Raw genomic sequence first — 22094 nt, 5'->3', positions numbered from 1 at the left:
CACTGGACCACCAGGGAATTCCGCCCAACTTTTCTTATTTCAAGTTGCCTAATCTCCTTATGTTAAGCTATTTCTTTTGCTTGCTCATTTTTATAAAAGAAGATCTATTTTGATTGATCATGATAATTGGAGGAGATCTCCTCAGCCACTGTGTAGGACACAGCTTGAATTCCACAATGGCTTACAACTCCCTCTTCCTATGCCAACTGGCATAGTAGGCAGCTGCAGGAGTCCTTGGTGGACAATTACTTCGAGTACCTAGGGACACCTGGGAGCAAATTTTGTGGCCGGCACTCCAGGCCTTGATGGAGTTTCCAAAGTCCTCCAATTTTTCCACTCCAACTACACCTCCCTCCTTCTAACAGTTCTAAGAGAGGTAAAATCAGAAATGTTTTTCTCTAACTCTTGCTTGCTCAAGATTTTTCTCCCCTAGTCCTCATTCAACTGAAGATTTTCTTCTCCAGTTTCACTGTCCTGTGCTCATGAACTAGAGATCTGTGAGTTGGCTTCTAGAGTCCTCTTTCTGTTTAGAGCAATTACCTAATATTTGGTTGTGGTCAACGTTTGTAGTGTAAGTTGGCACCTCTCAGAATGTTGACATATACCCCATTCCTATCACTGCTTTTCTTACTGCCAGGAAGAAAATGTATTTGGCCAGAGAGCTGCAGACTTGCCACTGCAGTACTGATAGGAATGAGCCTAGTTTGAACCTCTCTGTCAACACAGACAATTCCATTGATCAACCAAGAGGTATTTATTAAGTGTCTAGCATTGTGGCTATAGTCTCTTCACTGTGTACTTTTCCTCTCTCTCTAATGAAGAGCATAAACAATACATAAGATATTGGAGATAAATGCTGGCTATTTCTGTTTCTTCATTATTCCATTCTCAAGCCATAATGTTATGGTTTCCTCCTTAAAGTGGGAAATATCTTAAAGTTGATATTAAGTGGTCCAAAGAGAACAATGATTTTGCACTAGAATCAAAAATAGGCTGAATTTCATAGTAGAATCTGGAAGGCTCCTCTTCCCTTTACTTTTAGGGACAAAATGCAGTGACTAGGACACAGATATGAACTATGACTCATATCTGGTGAAATCACTCAGGTCGGCTCACCTGTTCAATCTGTCTGTACCATATCATCAGCACGTCCTCTAGCTGACGAACAGTTTCTGAATTGCTAGCTGCGAGTGTCACTTCTTCAAAGGTATGCAGTTTGGAAAAATCAACATTGTCTATCTTCTTTAACTTAACTGTTCCCTCAATACTTATTCTAGCACCTAAAAGGGAAAAAATAATATTGACAAGAGGTGTTTAATGTCAATGCATTAAATGCCAATGTGTGGTTTCAAGCTGTAATTACTAAAATGTTAGAGATCTAACACTTTATAGAAATATAATTCTAGTTGATCATTAGATTGTGACTATGATTTATTAATAAAATTGCATATTTTAACAATATGAAATAATATAATTTATATTTTAAAAAGAGTTCATCGTAATGTATATATTTTTAAATATGGTAAAAGTTTTCTCAAATAATATAGGAAGAGAATCCTCCTTCTACAATGCGAGATATAAAAGAAAATGTATCTTATGCCTTCAGAGATCCGTGGAAAGAGAAGTTCTAATGATTTGATATCTTATCTCTAGGTCTCATAATTGCTTTGATTTACATCTTTTAAGATGGAAATGTTTTCTCTAATGCTTATTTTTAATAACTTATAGTTAATTTGCTCATTTGTAGTAACTGATTAAACATTAAATACTATACTTACCATCTAAAGATGAAAGGTATCTGCTGATGGTTTCAGTGAAAATGTGTTTTTCAGATTCTCCTTGCTGGGACTGGTTTAAAGCACCCCAATTATTTGTCGCAAGAATAGCTGGTAGAAATATATTTGCCAGCATATTCCTAATCCCAACTAGGAGTCCTTCTGATACGTCCAGAAAAGTAAATAGCACTTCCTAAAAGGGTAGTGTTCAAATGTTATTTTACATGCTAATCCCATTAAAGAACTGAAAATCATAACCTATTTTACATTACAATAAGTATAGACAATATATCTTATAAACTATTAGGAAAACTTAAGTGGTGAATATTAAGGTTCTAAAATCAACAAACTTATATTCTGCCCGCATTTAGCCATTCACATACTTGCTCATCAAGTAAACACTTTCCCTGGTGCTTTAATTTCTGCATAGGGAAGGAGGTATGGCCTGGAGTCCATACAATGTGAGGGAAATGAAACTGAGCCTCCTACATAAAGAAAGTTCTAGGTGGACAGTTGCCCTGTCCATGAAAAGGGGACGAGAAAAACTCTGTCAGTTGAGGTAAAAAGCAATTAAACTAGCCCTCTGCCCAGAAATTTGGATGGAAAAAACATTGGTCAAAGGGTACTAACTTCCAGTTATAAGATGAATAAGTTCTGGGGATCTAACGTACAGCATGGTGACTGTAGTTAACGATACTGTATTGTATACTTAAAAGTTGCTAAGGGAGTAGATCTTAAATGTCATTACCAAAAAAGGAGAAAAAAGGTAATTATGTGAGGCAATGGAGGTGTTAGCTAATGCTATGGTGGTAATCATTTCACAATGTGTTAAATCAATTCTTTGTATACCTTAAACTTACATAATGCTATATGTCAATTATATCTCAATAAAGCTGGCAAAAATGCTTAACCATATATTTGAAAAAAGTATAAACATACTTCATGAATATTTTTAGTATTTATAGGGACATCATTGCGACAGCGAACAAAAACTACACACACTCCTTTTAGTTTCTCTGGGGCTGCGCTGTCTATATACAATCTCATCATTTTTGCCCCTTTGGTTGCTCCAGGAATAGTTCGACCACATTCTGAAAACAAAAGTCAAGAACTTAGCATACGATCACATGACTGATCAAATGTGATAAATTACTGTGGATCTTACACCCTTGTTCCTTGCTTTAGTTTAAGAAGTTTTCAATATAATTATGGAATAAAATTTTTTATCTACAAAAAAATGTAATTGCAAATCTTAAATTGCAGCCTCCTTGGGTGTCTTTCACTGAGTTCTGCACTTTGCTCCTTTTGGCCTGGCCTCAGGCAGGACTTTCATGGAAACCCTTCTCTTATCCCATTCTCAACCCTTTGCCTCCTTAATCCTTGCTAATCTTTCGTATCTCAGCCAAAATGCCACCTCTCAGGTAAACTTTCACTGACTCCCCCAAGAAGATCCTGTCCCCCACTAAATACTCTCATAGCACCCGACTTATATTAAATCCTTCCTTGAACTAATTTCAATGAAAATGTATCATTAGAAATCTTTCTTTGATGTTTAAAAACTATTTAAAATATGAGAATTCTGTTAGATAGCTAGTTGCAATATTTTTTTCTTTATTTTTTTTGGCTGCGTCGGGTCCTAGTTGCGGCACACAGGATCTTCATTGAGGCATGTGGGATCTTTTCTTTGTGGCGTGTGGGCTTCTCTCTAGTAGTGGACTGCAGGTTTCCTCTCTCTAGTTGTGGCATGCGGACTCCAGAGCACGTGGGCTCTGTAGTTTGCAGCACGCAGGCTCTCACGTTGAGGCGTGTGAGCTCAGTAGTTGTGGCATGCGGGCTTAGTTGTGGGATCTTAGTTCCCCAACCAGGGATCGAACCTGCATTCCCTGCATTGGAAGGTGGGCTCTTTACCACTGGTACCATCAGGGAATTCCTTGGTTGCAATATTAATAAGCAAAAAATCAACAGTCTTCCTGTTCACAACCATAACCAATTTGAAGTATGATCTAAGAAAATTTTACATCCCTATCACAAAACCATAAACATCTTTTGTCTGCCCAGCCCTCCTTCCTTTGGGTTTGGGGAATTTCTCCCATCCTGGGATTCTGGAGGACACCAGTCTCAGAGCCCTGCAGGGGTACACATGTGAAAACTATACTAATTAGACTCTCTGCAAGACTGTAAATCTTGAATGAAGAGACACAAAGATAAAAGGGTATCTGAGCAAGGTCAATCTACTGATGAATCCAAAGAAACTGCCCTGAAATCCATGGAAATGCTCTATTCCTATTTTTCCCAAGGCCTGATTGTTCAGCTAGTTCTAAATTTTGTGAACTACCCAAATGTTTTAATTTTTTTGCTTACCTAAGCCAGAGTCTGCACCTTGCTTGCAGCCAAAGAACCCTGAGACATGGTATGCAGCAATGTAGAGCTCAAATGCTCATTCATGGAGGTTGGCAGAATTACCTTTACCCTTAATATTCTCCCTTTTTTCCTTGATAAGTGAACCTGAATTTGTCCCATTTAGCAATCTGTACATTCTCAGGGAGACAACTGCTTTCTCAGCCTCCCTAGCCCCTAGGGTAGTCATATGACATTAAGAATCTTGGGCTTTCCTGATAAAGGGGAGAGGTGTGACTAGTAGGCCCCTTTCCTACATGATGAAAACCTGTACATAATGTCTAGACTTCATCTTGCAACCATGTGGAACAAATATGACACAAAGCAATGTGTTAAGAATGGCAGAATAGGGGACTTGCCTTGTGGCGCAGTGGTTAAAAATCCACCTGCCAATGCAGGGGACACCGGTTCAATCCCTGGTCCGGGAAGATCCCACATGCTGTGGAGCAACTAAGCCCGCGCTCTAGAGCCAGTGCTCTAAAGCAAGAGAGGCCACCGCAATGAGAAGCCTGTGCACCACAACGAAAAGTAGCTCCCACTCGCGGCAACTAGAGAAAAGCCCGCACACAGCAACAAAGACCCAATGCAGCCAAATAAATAAATTAATTAAATTAAAAAAAAAAAAGAATGGCAGAACAGAAATAAAATAAGAATCTGGGTTTCTGATGGCGTTACTGAGCACTTGAACCACTGCTAGCCACTGCCTGCCCAGTTATGAGAGAAAAATAGACTCCCTATTTGTTTAAGCTACTATTAGGTTTTCCATTACTCACAGCTGAACATATTCCTGGCTTCTAAAAATTCAAATGCAGCTACACTAAAGAATATTATACAGCATCTTTTAAATTAGATAAATCTATATTTAATAACATAAAAAATGTCTAGGTTATACTGTCAAGTCCAAAAAGTAAGTCAAGAATAAAACGTGTTACATGATCATATTTTTAAAATGATACTAAGTGTCTACGTGTTAGCACATGCATATAAGAAAGACATGTAGAGGAATACTCACCAAGCTGATAAGTATATTATTTTTGGAAATAGCAAAAATAATAATTAAAAGTATGTTTACCCTTTCTTCTGGCAGTTCTCCTGAGAATTCTTCCTAAAAAGTCTTCCTAATCCACGTAGAATTAGCTTCAATGATATTCATTGAGGCATTGTTCAAAGGAGAAAAAAGTTGTGAACAACCTAAATTCTAATAATAAATTTTGAACCTAATAGTTGTCTCAGCCTAATGAAGTACAATGCAACTGTTTAAAATTTAATTGTGGAAATGTATCAGCGGCATGGAGAAGACAATATTATCAATTTTTAAAAGCTACCATAGAATAATATATAGAGTTGGATTACATTTTTATAAAGCATCTATAAATTGTTTTTTCTTAGTTCAATTAAATTGAAAAAAAAAAAAAGGAAGCATATCTTGAGTGACATGGTCCCCAAACAGGAAATGCAATGTTTTTGAAAATAATTAAGAGAAGGCTGAACTAACTCTCATGGCTACTGAGTTCCTTTTTCTTTCTGAGACTGGACTATAATCTTGGAGGACAAGACATATTTAGGGAGTGAGGCAAAGTTTACATGGCACTTGCCCTGAGCCCAGCATAACCACGGTCCTCCCAATCCCATGAGGTGAGTTCCATTACTGTTCCCATTTTACAGATGAGAAAACCAAGGCTCGGAGAGGTGAAATAACTTTCCCAGTGTGACCCAGCGAGTAAAGAGTGGAGCTTGTCTTCACCACCTCACTTCTGACCCTCTCCAGGATCGAGCTTTAAACCAGTGTGTCAAACAGTGTCTATCTGTGATCTCCTCCTCCCTGCAGGCCCAGGGGTCTGCACACTGTCAATGGAGGGTGTGATAAGCTCTGCAGTTTAAGAAAACAACATCTGGTCTGGGATACTCTCACCCATATACCAGGATACACAGGATAACCTGTCTAGAAGAAAAGGAAAGTTTCACACTGTTGACACTGACTTGAAATCCACCCTGAGCTCCAAAGTTTGGACCAAGGCTATTTAGAAAGATAATTGTTAGGGTAGAGGGTTCTTAGAATCTAGCAGGGCACTGAGTATGGGGAAAGTGGCTTCCTTCGCAGTCCTACCTTGGCCCCTTACACTCTCATCCAGTACCCGCCTGCTCCCCATCAAGCTTTGCCTCCTCAGGACCCACAGGGCTGGTGGTCTGGGTGAACAAGGCATAGGCACAGTCGCTGTCTGGAGGAACAAGTCATTGGGCTGCTGAAGTTTGCAGTGACCAGCACGATCACAGGAGGGGCAGCAGTTTGTAGTTACTTGGTCACTCTTCCAGCTGAAGAACGCACGTCCCCCTTCTCATCTGTCTTGTACTTTCATAAATTTTGACAAAGAATGACCCAAAGCACCAGAGTGGGTACAAGGTCAGCAAATCACAAAGCATTCCCAGCCTCCAGCACATTTGGCATAAGTGAGATGCTACTTGTGAGCCATAAAAGAGGTGATTACTTTCCTGGTTAAAGGCAGCAAGAATGCCGTAGGCTGTGGAAAGGTGGAGGCACAGAGAGCCCGTCTCAAACTTACCTTGTCATCCAGAAGCATCCTGGAGAGCTCTGTCTGTCTGGTGTTGTAATCTTGGCACAAAAGGAATATTCTCTCTAGCTCTACATTCTTGTTTTGGCCCAATAAGTTTGAAAATGATACTTTTTTTTTTTTTCCGGCTGAAAACTTGAGAGTTTCATTATTATTATTTATACTATACTCTTCCAAAGAAGGTTTGAGGCAATATAGGATAACAATAAACGCTATGGACTGAATGTGTCCCCCCAAATATATATATGTATAGCAGTATATATATATACTGCAAAATAGGATCCAACTCTACATATTATATATGCAACTCTGGATGTCAAGGAGTCAATGAACCGTGAATATGTCTTAGACTTGCAGCCATACTTATAATTTGGGTCATTACAAACATCTAAATTAGTGATCAGAAGATAAAACTAGCAGAAGATCAAACTATATACATAGTGGTATATATACTGTGTATATATATGTACATATCTCATACATACTGTACATATACATATCAAAATACATAGAGAAAGGGAAATAAACACACACACACACACACACACACACACACACACACACACACACACACACACACACATATATACCAAAGAAGTTACAGAAGGATACTCATGAAGGAGTTAACTTGATTATTCCAAGTGAGTGGGAATGTGGGTGGTAGTTTTAATTTTTCTTCTAATTGTAGATATTTTCTCACCTTTCTATATTTTCAGCTATTGTTTTATTTATTTATTTTTATTTTTATTTTTTTTGCGGTACACGGGCCTCTCGCTGTTGTGGCCTCTCCCATTGCAGAGCACAGGCTCCGGACGCGCAGGCTCAGCGGCCATGGCCCACGGGCCCAGCCGCTCCGCGGCATGTGGGATCTTCCCAGACTGGGGCACAAACCCGTGTCCCCTGAATCAGCAGGTGGACTCTCAACCGCTGCGCCACCAGGGAAGCCCCTATTGTTTTAATTTTTAATGAATTATGAAAATTTGGACCTTACAATAATGTCCCAGCATAAGAACTGTGAGACAGAAGATCAATAGAGCAGACATAGTCACTAATCATGAGTCTACATATTTTGTTGGTGAAGAAAGACATATATATTAAACAATTAGATGAAAACAGAAGAACATGATCAAGTGGTGTATTTTACAATGCAAACTTTAAAAGAGACAGGCGTTTGGAGGATAGTGATGGATGTGGTTTGGAACACTCTGAGAAAGCTCTGAAGTAAAGAGAATGCCTGAGGCAATCCGGAGGAGGGGTAGGATTTGGCTGGGTGGAGACACTTAGGAGGGTGGAGAAAAGGGCACAGAAATGACTGGTGTGGACAGACAACCATGAAGACTGGCTTAGAGAGAGCAGCAAGTTCATGTTTGGCAGAATAGGAGATCAGACTAAACAAGTACTGTGTGTCCAGGTTATGACAGGCCTTAGTAGAATAAATGAAGAGTTTGGACTCAATCCAACAACAGGACAATGAAAGATTTACTTGGCAGGAATAAGTAGTATGGATTTCAGAGAGGAAATCTGGTAACAGAGATACTGGTTTTCAATCTGGAAAACTGGGGCAGGCATGAGATAGGAGCCTAAGCTTAAAGGCAGCACAGGAGGGGACTTCCCTGGTGGCGCAGTGGTTGAGAGTCCGCCTGCCGATGCAGGGGAGGCAGGTTCGTGTCCCGGTCCGCGAAGATCCCACATGCTGCGGCGCGGCTGGGCCTGTGAGCCATGGCCGCTGAGCCTGCACGTCCGGAGCCTGTGCTCCGCAACGGGAGAGGCCACAGCAGTGAGAGGCCCGCCTACCGCAAAAAAAAAAAAAAAAAAAAAAAAAGGCAGCAGAGGAGGAAAGCAAGAAAGAACCAACAGAGGGGACACGGTAAAATCCACAAGATTTATAAGATAAGTAGTCTAAAACCAAAGGATGATCTGTGTACCTAGTTATTAAGACAAAAGTTCAATGACCTGGTAAAGTATCAATTCTTTTTGGAATAACGTGAAAAGTAGAGAAAGCCAGATATTCCCCTGCCAGCTGCAGCAAACACAAGATGCTGACCCAGGACCACAGGGAGTGACTGCTGTGCTTTCGGGTGGTTTCATGACTATTTCTAGTCATCTGACAACACGTGTACAAAATAGCTCTACCTGTTTCAAGGAAAAGGCAATTAAATTCTAGTGAAAATGTGTATTCCCAGGATAGGTCAATGACTTCTATAAGGATGCTTTCTTCTTCAATCATTATAGCAATCTTGTAAGCTCCTGGTAAATTTTCTTTATAAATATAGGATTGTCTATGTATACGAGAAAAGATATGCTGCACTTTAACATTCATTCATGAATAGCTGGCACATTACCCTTGCAAAACATCCTTACCAAGACCAGGAACATCTCCTTCTTGGTACAAAAACTTCAATGTCTTACAACCATCTTTCATAAAAAAAAGAGTAAATGCTTCCAGCTGTTAAACAAAAGAGAAAATGATAATCAATAAAATGACTAAGAAACTACAATAAAATGAACCAAGCCCTGTGCTAGGCATTTTACATACCTTAGTCCTCATAGTTTTGTAAATAAAGAAAATGAAGCTAAAAGAGTTTATTCAAGGTACACAGAAGCAGGTACATCAGAGGCAGCATTAGAATCCGAACTAATTTAACTCCAAAATTATCATGGAATATAGGGTGAATTCTATTTCCAAACCTCCATTACTTATCTACATATATAAGTGGGCCTCCACTTACCTAACCCTGCCTCACAGCATCTTATAGGGGTAAATAGGTGAGTCCAACTGGAGGTAAACGTAAAGAATTATAGTTAAGAGAAACTACTCTTTTTTTTTTGGCTGCACTGGGTGGCTTGCAGGATCTTAGTTCCCTGACCAGGGATTGAACCTGCGCCCTTGGCAGTGAAAGCACGGAGTCCTAACCAGGGAATTCCCAAGAGAAACTATTCTTAAAAGTTGATTTGTGGGACAGTAAAACTTATTAACTAACTGTTTTGTTTGACCAATTATTTGAGTAATTATATTTTCAGCAATTATAATTTGACCTATATTGTAGCCAAACTAATATAAAAACAAATTAATATAATGTCTTCCATATTTATGAGCATGAATTTAATTACTTATGAGTCAGTATAATTATCTTAGTAAGTAGACATCTAGGTCACATAAACAAAAACTCTCACACATCATTAGGGAAACACAAAAGTTTACTGACCCCCCTTCACCTAGTCCCACTGATTTCATACATAAGTGTCTTTCCTGGGCAGTGGGTTTCTCTTCACTTACTGACCTATTCCTGTAGGAAGTATCTCAGGTCTGGCAAAGCCTCTCACCCTTGGACAATGGTTCTCAAACTTTTGTGTGCATCAGAGAAGCAACGAGGGGACGTCTTAAAAATAAAGAACGCTGGACCCGAGGATTTGCATTTTTAAAAAGTTCCAGGTGATGCTGCTGCTGGTCCTGGGACCACGTTTGGGAACCACCACCCTGGGAGATGAAATGGAGCCATGGAGATGAGCAAAATTCTAGCCCTTCATTTTCTACTCTTCCATCTCACACGTAAATTTGGCTCTCTTGCATAATTACCATCTAAAAGATACAGAAGCTGTCAGCATAGCTATTCTTGCCCAGTTCCACACTTTCATGCTGTATGTGACTTCTATGACCCATCAGCTTTGAATGCATCCAAACTCTCAAAAGTAGACCGCATGACTGTGATTAAAAAAAAAATTCAATATCAAACGTAATGAATTCTTGTCTTTTAGATATGTTGTACTCTTGAGGCCAGCAGAGTGAAAACCGTCGTGGGCCGAAATCATGACTGCGGTTAAAAATTCACTTATAATACGTAATACTTTACAAATGCTTCATCTGAGTTTCACCACAACGTTGCACTAGGTAAGGTGGCATTATTATGCCCCTCTTGCAGAAAAGAAAATTAAAGCTAAAAAGAATTTGAGGGGACTTCCCTGGTGGTGCAATGGTTAAGAATCTGCTTCTCAATGCAGGGGACACGGTTTCGAGCCCTGGTCCAGGAAGACCCCCACATGCCGTGGAGCAACTAAGCCCGTACGCCACAACTACTGAGCCTGTGCTCTAGAGCCTGTGAGCCACAACCACTGAGCCCACGTGCCACAACTACGGAAGCCCGCGTGCCGAGAGCCTGTGATCTGCAAGAAGAGAAGCCACTGCAATGAGAAGCCCGCGCACCACAACGAAGAGTAACCCCCACTCGCTGCAACTAGAGAAAGCCCACGCAGCAACGAAGACCCAACACAGCCATAAATAAATAAATAAATAAAAAGAATTTGAGGACTTCCCTGGTGGTCCAGTGGTTAAGACTCTGCGCTTCCATTGCAGGGAGGGGGCACAGGTTTGATCCCTGGTCAGGGAACTAAGATCCCATGTGCTGTGCAGCCCAGCCAAAATAATAATAATAATAATAAATTAAAAATAAATAAAAATAAAAAGAATTTGAGTGAAGGACCCAAAGACACATACCCACAAGTGCAGAACCTGGAACTCCAGATCTGCTCTCTTTCCACAGAACTGTGCTGCTGCTGTCTTGTCTTTGGAAAACACTATCATGTAAGCCAGGAAAGTAATGTCTGTGACTATCATGAGCAGCGCTGAATGAAAGTAGCAGGAACACACGAAGTAGCAAAAGCTTGAATGCCAATGCGGCAGAAACCTCTGTATTGGTTAGGGTCCTGGCAAGCAAAGGAGTCGTAACAAAGAGGCTCTGAAGAAACCTAAAGAGGCTACTTCTAGAGGCCAGAACAGGGTAAGGGAAGCTGTGGCACTAGCAGCAACACAGGACTAGCAACAGAGGAAAACCAGTACCACCTCGAGGCCTGGAAGGGAGGGCGTTGGGGGGAATGGGGTAGCGGGAAGCAGGCTGAGAGCTGGAGCTGGGGGAAAGGGACTGTTCGGGAGGACACTGGCAGAAACGTGGCCAAGTGGGGAGGGATCAGGCTTCTTTCTCTTCTGCCCTCCAATCTCCTGCTGGTGGCTCCCAGAAGCCGAGCCACGTGGAAACCAGAGGATAAGGGAGTCCATGTGGTAGATTCCAGAGAGGTCAGCCTTCCAGGCCACAGAGCAGGGTGGAGCACAGTCGGGAATGGATCTGAAGGCAAACAAAATAACCACCACCTCTGCTGCTGTCTACCCTTTTGCGGAGCCTTTAATGAACTGGTTTCACTCTGGATTGCGCAACAGGCCTCACATAAAAGAAAAACTTTTCCATACACCCAGTTACCTAAACAGCCACAACAAAACATACCACCTCTTGCTCCAACTTCTTACTCACCCATCCACTAATCGCGATGCCAATTTACTACATGTTCTTGCTCTGTCCATGTAATCAAATGAGCACTCTAATCTCTCCCAGATTTTGACATTGGTTTCCATCCTAGATGTACTTACTATCTTCCCTCCACTGTGGCTTTGCAATTCACCAGCAACTCTTAAGGAAACACCTTTCCTGGCTTGACTCTTCCCTTAAACCTAGGTTTCCCATTCCTTGCAGCCTAAGCAGTGTCTGGCCTGGTCTATGAGAGCCTTAAAGGAAGAAGCTAACCACAAAGACCCAAAGTCCAAGACACGCCCCAGGAATGACAAATGGAAGGGTTTGCAAGCATTGGGCATTCCCACTTCCTGGGCAGCATGTTAGCCAGTGAGAGAGACTTCCTCCAAGTAGAGAATGCCAGCCCAGAAAACCAGGTGGCAAATACTTAAGGGTGATAATATCACCTCTGTAGATACTCATCTCCCCAACTTAGTCCTGGCAGCAGTCTTCCTCTGAAGGCACTGCCCAGTCCCCACGTCTATGCCTAAATCTTTTGCAGAGCTAGTGGGATTCCAATTGTGAAGTTAGCCAAATATGTGGCCTTGAAATTTTCAGGTGCAACAATGTTGATTACCTATATAGTTTCTTCCCTAACCAAGCACAGGAATGGTCCTTGGGACAGGCTTGAAGCCTGCCTGGGCCTACTGAGAATCACATTTTTTAGAAATTGGCCTTCCCTTCCTCTCTTGGTCATCTGCTCAGTGATGTGTGCAAGGTTGTTTTGCATCACTTTCTTCTACCTAGAGAATAGGCAGACACATAATCAGAGTCACCAGAGGAGCCAAAATAGAGAAGGGAGGTCAGGAGAGATGAAAACAAATGAAAAAACAATACAAACAAACAAAAACAATTGAGAGTGGCAAAGAGAATCCTGCTGCCATTGGGTGGTACCATCCATAGCCCGGGCAGGTTACAGAATTCGTGAGGCCCAGTGAAAACTGAAAATTCAGAACCACTTGTTTAGAAATTATTAATAATTTTAAGATGGCAACAGGAGATCATTTATCCAAGGGTAGGGCCCTTCAGCACAAGGGCCTACTCAACTAACAGCCCGCATGCCCGTGAAGCCCTCCTTAGCCACACGCACACTCCCACAGGGAACTCTGGTGACCCGGGAAACCATCCTACTTCCAGTCGCTTGCTGTGGCACCTCTTGTTTTATGTACACATCTCCAAGGTTGTCTATCCTTTGCCATTAAAATAGCTCAGAGCTATTGATCTCTCTGCATCAATCACATGCCCATGTCACTGTAACACACTAAGGGAACAAGAAAATGATCAATCCCATTCAACTGTCAGGGGCCTGCCAGTTCTAAAGCTTTATAAGGGTCCTGGAAGAAATGAAGGGCAGACAACTTCCAGAACTTGGTAACATACTGCATCGAGCAAGGGAGAGGCTCTTTAAGGAAACATTCCACAGACTCTTCGCTCCTAGAGCAAGCTAAAGAGTTTTGCCCAAGTTCACTGGGCAAGAACAGGGAGTATGGACCCTGATAATGGCAACCTCACCACAATGCCGCCCCCATTGCAACTCTCTCACCCTTGCATTCAGTGGGACAATCAGCTCACCACCAGCATGTACCCGCTCACGGGTCTTGTAGAAGCTCCAGCCCAGGTCACTCCTAGACTTGACAAAAACTCAAGCAGCTAAGAGTAATTTTGTTGAAAATTTAGAACCTGAGCTATAAGGAAGCTATGACAGTGCTTCCAGGAGCTGCTATCAAAGTCACAGTTTATCATATATTACTATAATTAAGGTGACCATATAAATTCATCATCCAAATCTGGGACCCTTTTAGGAGTGAAAGGAGGAACTGTTAATAATTATGCTAGAAAAGTAGGCATAATCCAGGGCTCTCCCTGGCACGCAGAGACGCACGATAATCACCTCGTTGTTTTCGACTATATTCATGCAGTAGTCACTGTTCCCTAGCTCTATTTCTGCAGAATAGAAATATTTTCTCTATTTGTTTTTCTATCCAAATGATTTGCACGCGTAGTTTATATAACCCGTACTTTTAAAATATCACTCTACCTGTGCTTGACTATCCCTCTAACTTCTGAAGCCATTTTGAGTTAGAATCTTAGCTCAATTCTAGTTGCCAACTCTTTTTTTCCCTTCCTCCACAATAGTAGGCCAAACTAGAAATATCATCCAACTGGCTATAACTATGTAAAATAAAGCTTCTTCTCTATTCAGTTAAATCCCAACCTTCTCTTTCTAAATGTTTTGTTGTTCACAACGATTCAAGTTTCTTCAACCAATCACTTCTCAAAGAGTAATTAAAAAATAATAAGACTTAAACTTACAGATGGACAATCCAAAATTAATTCTTCAACAGTTGTTATGTCCAGGCCAAGATTTGCTGATAGAATTTCAAATATATATTTGTATGAAGGGTCAATTTTCATTTTTCGGTTTTCCCTTGCATCTCTGAATCTTGCCTAAAGAATGAAAACCATGTGTAAAAATTGTAATTATGAAGAAAAATCACCAAAATATTTCATTTCAGATAAAAGCGACACTTAATAAAAATGGTATTATAAGCAAAACCTGTCTCTCTTTTAATGTTTCCTGTAGATTTGTAACGCCACTCATACTTCGGAGATATTTGGATGATCTGCGGGAAGACTGAGAGAGCACCTCAGAAGGCACTGGTTGAACCAATCGTGGCGCAGGCCTAGGTCGAACCCTTCTCAGATCTGGGTCATCTTCATCTGGCATAACTATCCTTTCATCAGAAGGAATGTGATTCACATAATCACTTAAAGAGGAAGTAGGACCTTTTTCGGAAAGAGAGACAGTATCTTCTGCAGATGCCTCTACTGGGAGGGGAGGGGCCTCTTCACTGGAAGGAGGAGGAGCCTCTTCTTCCGGAGGCGGGGGAGCCTCATCTCCTGGATCCGGAGGGGCAACATCTTCTGAGCTAGGAGGTGCTGCCTCTCCCGAAGAGGACGGGGCTTCTTCTTCCGGAGGGGGTGGGTCACCTTCTTCAGCGCTCATGTTATCCACTCCTTCCACCTGCAGAGCACCTTAAAACTTCAAAACCTAGGATTATAAAAATTTTTTTTTAAATTGTTCAATAAATTGAGTATGATGTATTAATTTATCCCTCCCATTGAAGCTAGACAGGTAGCAAAATTATCTGTTTCTCTCATACTGCATTATCTAAAGAAACTAAGTTTATAGGGCTAGAGAGACAATTTTTTTTAAAGTGTGACAGCGCGTGCACGCGCGCACGTGCGCGCGCGCACACACACACACACACACACACACACACACCCCTACACCTACACACCTCTAGGGTCTTTTTCAAACTATAAGTAACCACTGCAATTGATGGGAGGACACCTGTCCTCAGGTATGGAAAAAGGGCTGAAAAAAGATTGAGAGCGACTGTACTCCAGGACCAACTGGTGATCAACACCAGGATACTTATCCAAGAGGTCAAGCAAAGAACTACATGGACTGAAATGTTCCTTGCTTGGGGGAACCCTGCTACTCTACAATTCACCAATCAGACACTCAACTGTCCAGCCATCTCATCTATATGAGCATAACCAGGACCACCCAAAAAGCATAAAACATACTCTTGGAAGCCAAAATGAATACCCCAAGTCCAAACATAAAATTCATGCTAAAATGTGATTGTGACTATTTACTGAAGCAACGGTATCATATAAAGTATAAATCCAACCTACCCAATCAGAAAAGCTCCAATTATAAAGGAGTGTGGAAGTTATCATGAGCACATAACAAGGAAAATTAGGGGGCACCAGCGGAATGGGACAAAATGTTACTTACAGAAAAAAAATCATATTTAGGACAGTAATCAAGCCTCCATCAAAATAAATAGGAGTTTGGGATATGGCTAAGATCCAGAAACCAGTATAACAGTAAATACCTGAAGAACAAAAGAACAAATTCCAAAGCAGACAGTCCAAAAGAAGAAGATAAAGAGGCTTTCTAGTGAGAAATTCTGAGGACACTGGTGCAGACCTGGCCTAAGTAAGACGGTGCTTCGTATGAAAGGGACACCAGCAGCCCTCCATCAGACAGAGATAGCCTGTAACCTGCACCTGACATCTGCCCTCACCAGGTTTTCCAAAGGACCCATAAACAGCTGAAATTGTTTTCTTTGATATGCTAAGGTTGGCCTATTCAAGAACAGAAAGACCCAAACTGACCTTTTAGCTGCCAGCTAACCAGTTTAACTACCCACAGCCAAGATGTCAAACAAGGACCAATGTTCTCAAACTGTCTGAAGTATTTATTTTCTCATCCCTCTCTCCTCTGTCTTTTATAGATCCTGGTTTTTGTCTTTGACTCTTGGCCACAATCTAATGTCTAGCTTTTTCACACAAGAGAAAATTTGCTTGGATAGTAACTAATTAAATGTCTCTTGAGTTATTATTGGGCACAATAAAGATCTACAATACCCAGGAGTTGTGTGTGCATTACATTCTTACACTTGAAACTGGCCTAGAGGAGTTGGTTGTGCCATCTATAGTAACTCAAGAACAATTATGATGATACACATTAGTGAAGTCCTATCAACTACCTGTCACTCTGCTCAAATTTATGCTTTTGAATTCTGCCAAACAATTTACTTTACTCCGTAAGAGAATCGTGCCTTCTCTCAAAGGATATCAACAGGCATTGTTGTCTGGTTTCTGAAACGAAAGCAAAATTTACTTTAATTTCAATAAATGGTGAAACACATGTACTGACTGAGCTCAGTAGGGCCGGAGAGCTTCTCCATAGGCAATAAATGCTCTTTCTAGAGACACACAGTTATTTAAGCCAGTATAGAGCCACTATTATTTAAGCCATCAAGGAAAGACTCAAGTTGAATCATGACATTTTGTTTAAGAAATCAAGGAAGTATACAATAAATCTTAATGAGTTTTCCATCTAAAAATGACAACTATTTCTTAAGTACTGGCACAGATTAAATTTTCAGAAAATGTTATTACCCAACACAATTAATTCCCTGGAGATTCCAGATAGTTAAGATTCATGGCACATCATTTCAGAACTAGAAAATAAACCTCAGAAATCACCTAGCTTAACTCTCCCTTTTTACTGATAATGAAACTAAGATCCAGCAGAGTCACAGATCTTATCCAACTGCACACCCAATTGATCTTTCTAAACTTCAGAGCATGTCACATCACGGCCCTATTTAGCTTTGCCCCCTTGTTCACCTAGCTCTTTGTAATCTTGCAATGAAAGGATATTAAAAGCTAAAAAAGCTTAAGGTAGTCCTGAATAACATCAGTTAGGTTAAACAAAATCTATGACTAAGGTCAGGCTGAATCGATAGGCTTAAAGAAGGAAAATTGAAAGCAAGTAAAAAGGAATGGGAAAAAGAAGGAAAGAAAGCTGAAAATAAGACAAATACAGTGTAAAGAGAAGAAAAAAACCCGGAAATCCTCTCCCTCCTAATCAAGAATTCCCCAAGTTTATAATAAAATACACTGAAAGAGGTCATTGTGAGTTACTCTGCTCCCATGGTGATATAATAAACATAGTCGATAGCCTCAATTCAGGTAAACATATTTAAATATAATATACATATACTTTCCACCTCTATGTGTGTCTCCTTACCTCAGTTTCCTTGGGATTTATGTGAAGCTGTATATAAGGGGGTGGTGGTGGGGGAAACAGCATTTAATTTCTAAAACTTATTAGAATACTCCTCTCGGAATATATGTTTTATGTAAAGAGTTCAATTTGTGCTCTGTGAATTGAGTGCTGACATATATATCTCACGCTAAGGACAGGATAAGCTCTTATTTTGTGAACATAAAGAGTCTTTATGGTCAGTAGTCTGTACACACTGACAATACGGAAAATGATAAGGTTTTAATTGCTATCATGACTGAGAAACAAGTAATTTCTAAATAATTTGTTACAGTTTACATTTTTAAAGTAAATCATATACCTCAGACTCTCAAAATAAATAAATTACTACTGCCATTTTGGGGAGATTTTGCTTAAGGAAGCTATAGAATTCTTCCTCTGATGAAATCATTTGAGATGCTTTTCCTACATTGTTTTCAAATGTCAAATCATAGTTGGCATGTAATGAACTCTAAATATAAAATGTCAGTTTACCACTCCCAAAGACTGATGCAATTATTTAACTGTAACTTAGAAAATGTACACAGCTGTTTTATATAGAAGAATTCCTAAAAACTGTAGCAAAAATTTTAATAGATTACATAGTTGAAATGGAAAAATTTTTAGTAAATATAAATTAGCTTACTATATATACACATTCACATGTTTGCATATATGCAACATGTTTGCAACAGCAAAAAGAAGCAAGTAAACAAATACACTTCCTGGAAACAACCAAAATGTTCCTTAATAAAGGATGCATTAATTGTACCGTAGTACACTGTTCAATAAAATTTTAATTTAACATTAGCAATAAAAATAATGAGGTAAAGCTATATATACAGATATAGAAACGTCTCAATCACATATTGTTACATGGAGAAAAAACCAAGGTAGTACAGTGCATTGTATATCAAGCTGTATAAATTTTTTAAAGTGTATGTAGGCATATACATGGTATTTCACCTATTCTAAGATGCACACTTTTAAGAAGGTTTAACTGGCAACCTTTTTTCCTTTCCTCACATCTTTTTTTTTATGCTGTTACATATAATATGTAGTTTCCATCTATGTAATTGTATAAAATTATAATCAGTAACAGTTTAGATTTAATAAAATGCATTAGAAGCTTTCCAGGAAAGATACACAATGAATTATGAACAATGATTACCTTAAGCAAAAAAGGCCAGATAAGAGAAGCAGAGGAAGAGCTGTACTTTTCAATTTGATAACTTTATGGTTTTTAAAAAATTATAATCATGTGCATGTTTTACTCGTATAATATGTGTTTATACAATAACACACAATATGTGTTTATATTTTTCTACTATGTATCTTAGGACTTAAAATTTAGAAGCTAAATTTCCCTCTGAATTTTAGAATTTAACAAGATTACTTCGGCAACGAAGGGGCGGGTCTTTACTCCAAGTATTCACGCTTTGCTGGCTATAAGAGCACAGAGGGGATGCAGGATAAACACCTTTTCGTCTTCTCCTCCTCCCCGTGTCCTCCCCAGACAACTTGCTGCCAAATATAATCATTTTAAATTCCCACCACCCCTTCTCTTTAAGTTCAATTTTGGAGGTTCATTGGACGTCCACAAAATCATTCCTAGTCATTTCCAGGAGCAAGTTGCCATTTCAACCACACCCCTTTCTCTTGTGCCCATCTCTGCACCCCTATCCCTTCATGATGACTAAGGGGTCTCTGCGTGCTTGGCCGCTGTGATGACATACACAACCGAGAAGCCCCTCCAAAGCAAAACGCACAAACGGAGCGGGGGAGAGGGCAGACTGTTAAACACACACAGGGTGGTCAACGTCAAGAAAAGGTGAATGAACAAAGGGCTGAAAGAGACTAGAAGGGAAAGAAATTTCTGGAAAAAAACGACAGAGATGATGACATTTGACTTGGGTCTGAAGAGCTGTCAGGAGAGGACGGGAGAGGGGACTCTCCTAGCAAGAAAGCAGGGAAAGGCTTAGATTGCTTAGAAGAAGTGGCAAATTTAGTGATGAGATTTCGGGGTGTAGGGGAGTGAGGAGGAGCGAGGAGCAGAAGATAAGCCTGAATGGCTAGGCCTTCTGTTTGTCTTACTTTTGAATCCTTAAAAGGGGGAGCGGGGTGTGGAGTCTGTCAGACGTCCAACGAAGAGACTGGGATTCACCAAGGGCAGGGGCTGGCTGCGGGTTGTAGTCGGGTGGGAACTGGACAGCTTGGGGGCATTAGCGGGGAGCTGGGGGGCAGAGGGAGGCAAGTAGGCCGGACCTCAGCGGGGCTGGGAATCCGGCTCTGCGCGGGTCTCCGAGGCGCACTCACCAGCCACTCAGCTCAGCCTGGCGACCCCGAGCGGCCGCGCAGCCCCGGGAGCTGCTCCTGCTTGGTCTCCGCGGCCACCGAGGCTCGGCCGTTGGGAGTCCGAGGCCAGCTCGCTCCCCGGCGCGTAGCGCGGGCTCCGCCGGGCTCTGCTCCCTGCGGGGCGCGGGGCGCTGGGACGCGGGCTTCCCCCACCCCGTGCCGGCTCCCGCGCGCTCGCGGGCCGGGACACTCACCCCACGAGCCTGAGAAGTGAAACACTGTTTAGGGGCCCCGCGGAAGGAGCAGCTGCCTAGAGATGGAATATTTCAGGGGGTGGGGACTTGGGAGGATTCCAAGGTAGGCTTTGAGGGGATTGGTACGGAAATGTGTTGATATATAAAATAGCGTTTTCTATGACCTTTACGTTTTCTGAAGTTACTTCGTGTCTCACTAGAGAACATTAGATGTTTTCTTTTGAATTTGTTTGCTCAGAAACCTATGACTGGTAATATAGAGAGTAGAAGGACGGAAAAAAATGGACTACTTTTCAAAGTTTACAATCCCCCTCCGCCCTTTCCAGTACTTTTTTTTTTTTGCGGTACGCAGGTCTCTCACTGTTGTGGCTTCTCCCGTTGCGGAGCACAGGCTCCGGACGCGCAGGCTCAGCGGCCATGGTTCACGGGCGTAGCCGCTCCGCGGAATGTGGGATCTTCCCAGATCGGGGCACGAAGCGTGTCGCCTGCATTGGCAGGCCGACTCTCAACCCCTGCGCCACCAGGGAAGCCCTCCAGTACATTTCTGCGTTTACCCCTGACGAGGTGTGATGGGTCTCCATTTTAATTAGGTGTTTATATATATACATACATATATATATATATATATATATATTCTGCGCTACCCAGTAACTCAATTAGTTCTGAAACTCAGATTGTGAACATGCTGTAGTCCTGGGTGTCCTCATTTATAAAATAAAATGCAGGAGATAAGATGATCTCTAAGTTTCCTTCTTGTTCCAAAAATCTATAACTCCGTGATGTTTGGTTTTAAGACTCATTGACTGAAAGATGATACTATGGACAGAAATAAAAACATCAAGACAACCCACTGGAAATGTCTAAATGTTGTAGGGAATGTGCAATTAAAGTACACAGATTATCAATATTTGTTGTTATAATTGTCCTAACATAGCCACATGATCTTATTATCAAATAACAATTTAAGTAGCCAGCCATTCAAGTAAAATATATATGAAATATATATAAATATTGAGTAACTACCCACAGTTCATTCTTTGAGCTTTTTTTTTATGGCTGAAACAGCATACCTATACCCTGTTTAGTTGTCCATCCTATTTAGTTTGAAAAAAAAAAAACCTGACAATAGAGACCTAAGCAACTAATAAAACAAAGTTCATTAAGGAAAATTAACTCTACCATAAAAGTATTTTAAACATACTCTGAGTAGATTTCCTAATCTTAATTTTACTAACATACAAAACAGAACAAAAAACAAAACAGGTATGTTCACCTTGCAGTGGGTTGAATTGTGTCCCCCTAAAATAAGTCCAAGTCTGTTGTTTCCTGGTACCTGTCTGTGAATGTGACATTATTTGGAAATAGTGTCTTTGCAGGTAAACTTAAGGATCTCAAGGTGAGATCACCCTGGATCTACAGTGGGCCCTTAATCCTATGACTGGTGTCCTTAGAAGAGAAAGAGGAGAGAGATTTCAGACACAGGGAAGGAGGCCATGTGAAGACCCAGGCAGAGATTGCAGTTATACTGCTACAAACCAAGGAACACATGGAGCCAACAAAAGATGGAAGAGGCAAGGAAGGATTCTCCCCTAGAGCCTTTAGAGAGAGTATAGTCCTGCCAACAACTTGATTTCACACTTCTAGCTTCCAGAATTGTGAGAGAATAAATTTTTGTTGTTTTAAACCACCAAGTTTTTGATGATTTGTTACATCAGCTCAAGGAAACTAATATCCCTTCTACCAAAAAGGAAACAATTCTAAACTCTATTTGGAATTTGTGTCTTCTAAAATAGTGACTATTCTAAACTATTCCTTCCCGACTATTGCTGCCTTTTCTT

General features: G+C 40.9%; 1 protein-coding gene across 1 annotated transcript in view; it reads right to left on the bottom strand.

Moving 5' to 3' along the window:
• The window catches only part of DNAH8 (dynein axonemal heavy chain 8), a gene marked incomplete at its 3' end in the record, with an annotated part of 330699 nt that extends 310499 nt beyond the window's left edge, over nucleotides 1–20200 (bottom strand). Inside the window, exons 1-7 of the mRNA XM_082847518.1 lie at nucleotides 19802–20200; nucleotides 14636–15130; nucleotides 14392–14526; nucleotides 9104–9188; nucleotides 2715–2866; nucleotides 1779–1968; nucleotides 1117–1280 (exon numbers count right to left, since the gene is read on the bottom strand). Coding sequence (XP_082703644.1) covers nucleotides 1117–1280; nucleotides 1779–1968; nucleotides 2715–2866; nucleotides 9104–9188; nucleotides 14392–14526; nucleotides 14636–15085 — 1176 coding nt within the window. The 5' untranslated portion in view covers nucleotides 15086–15130; nucleotides 19802–20200. The remainder of the gene's footprint in view (nucleotides 1–1116; nucleotides 1281–1778; nucleotides 1969–2714; nucleotides 2867–9103; nucleotides 9189–14391; nucleotides 14527–14635; nucleotides 15131–19801) is intronic.
• Between the last annotated feature and the right edge of the window lie 1894 nt (nucleotides 20201–22094).

Source organism: Leucopleurus acutus (genome assembly GCF_964270905.1).
Source record: "Leucopleurus acutus genome assembly, chromosome: 10".
In the NCBI taxonomy this organism is placed as follows: domain Eukaryota; kingdom Metazoa; phylum Chordata; class Mammalia; order Artiodactyla; family Delphinidae; genus Leucopleurus; species Leucopleurus acutus.
This window is presented reverse-complemented; position numbering and strand designations above follow the sequence as displayed.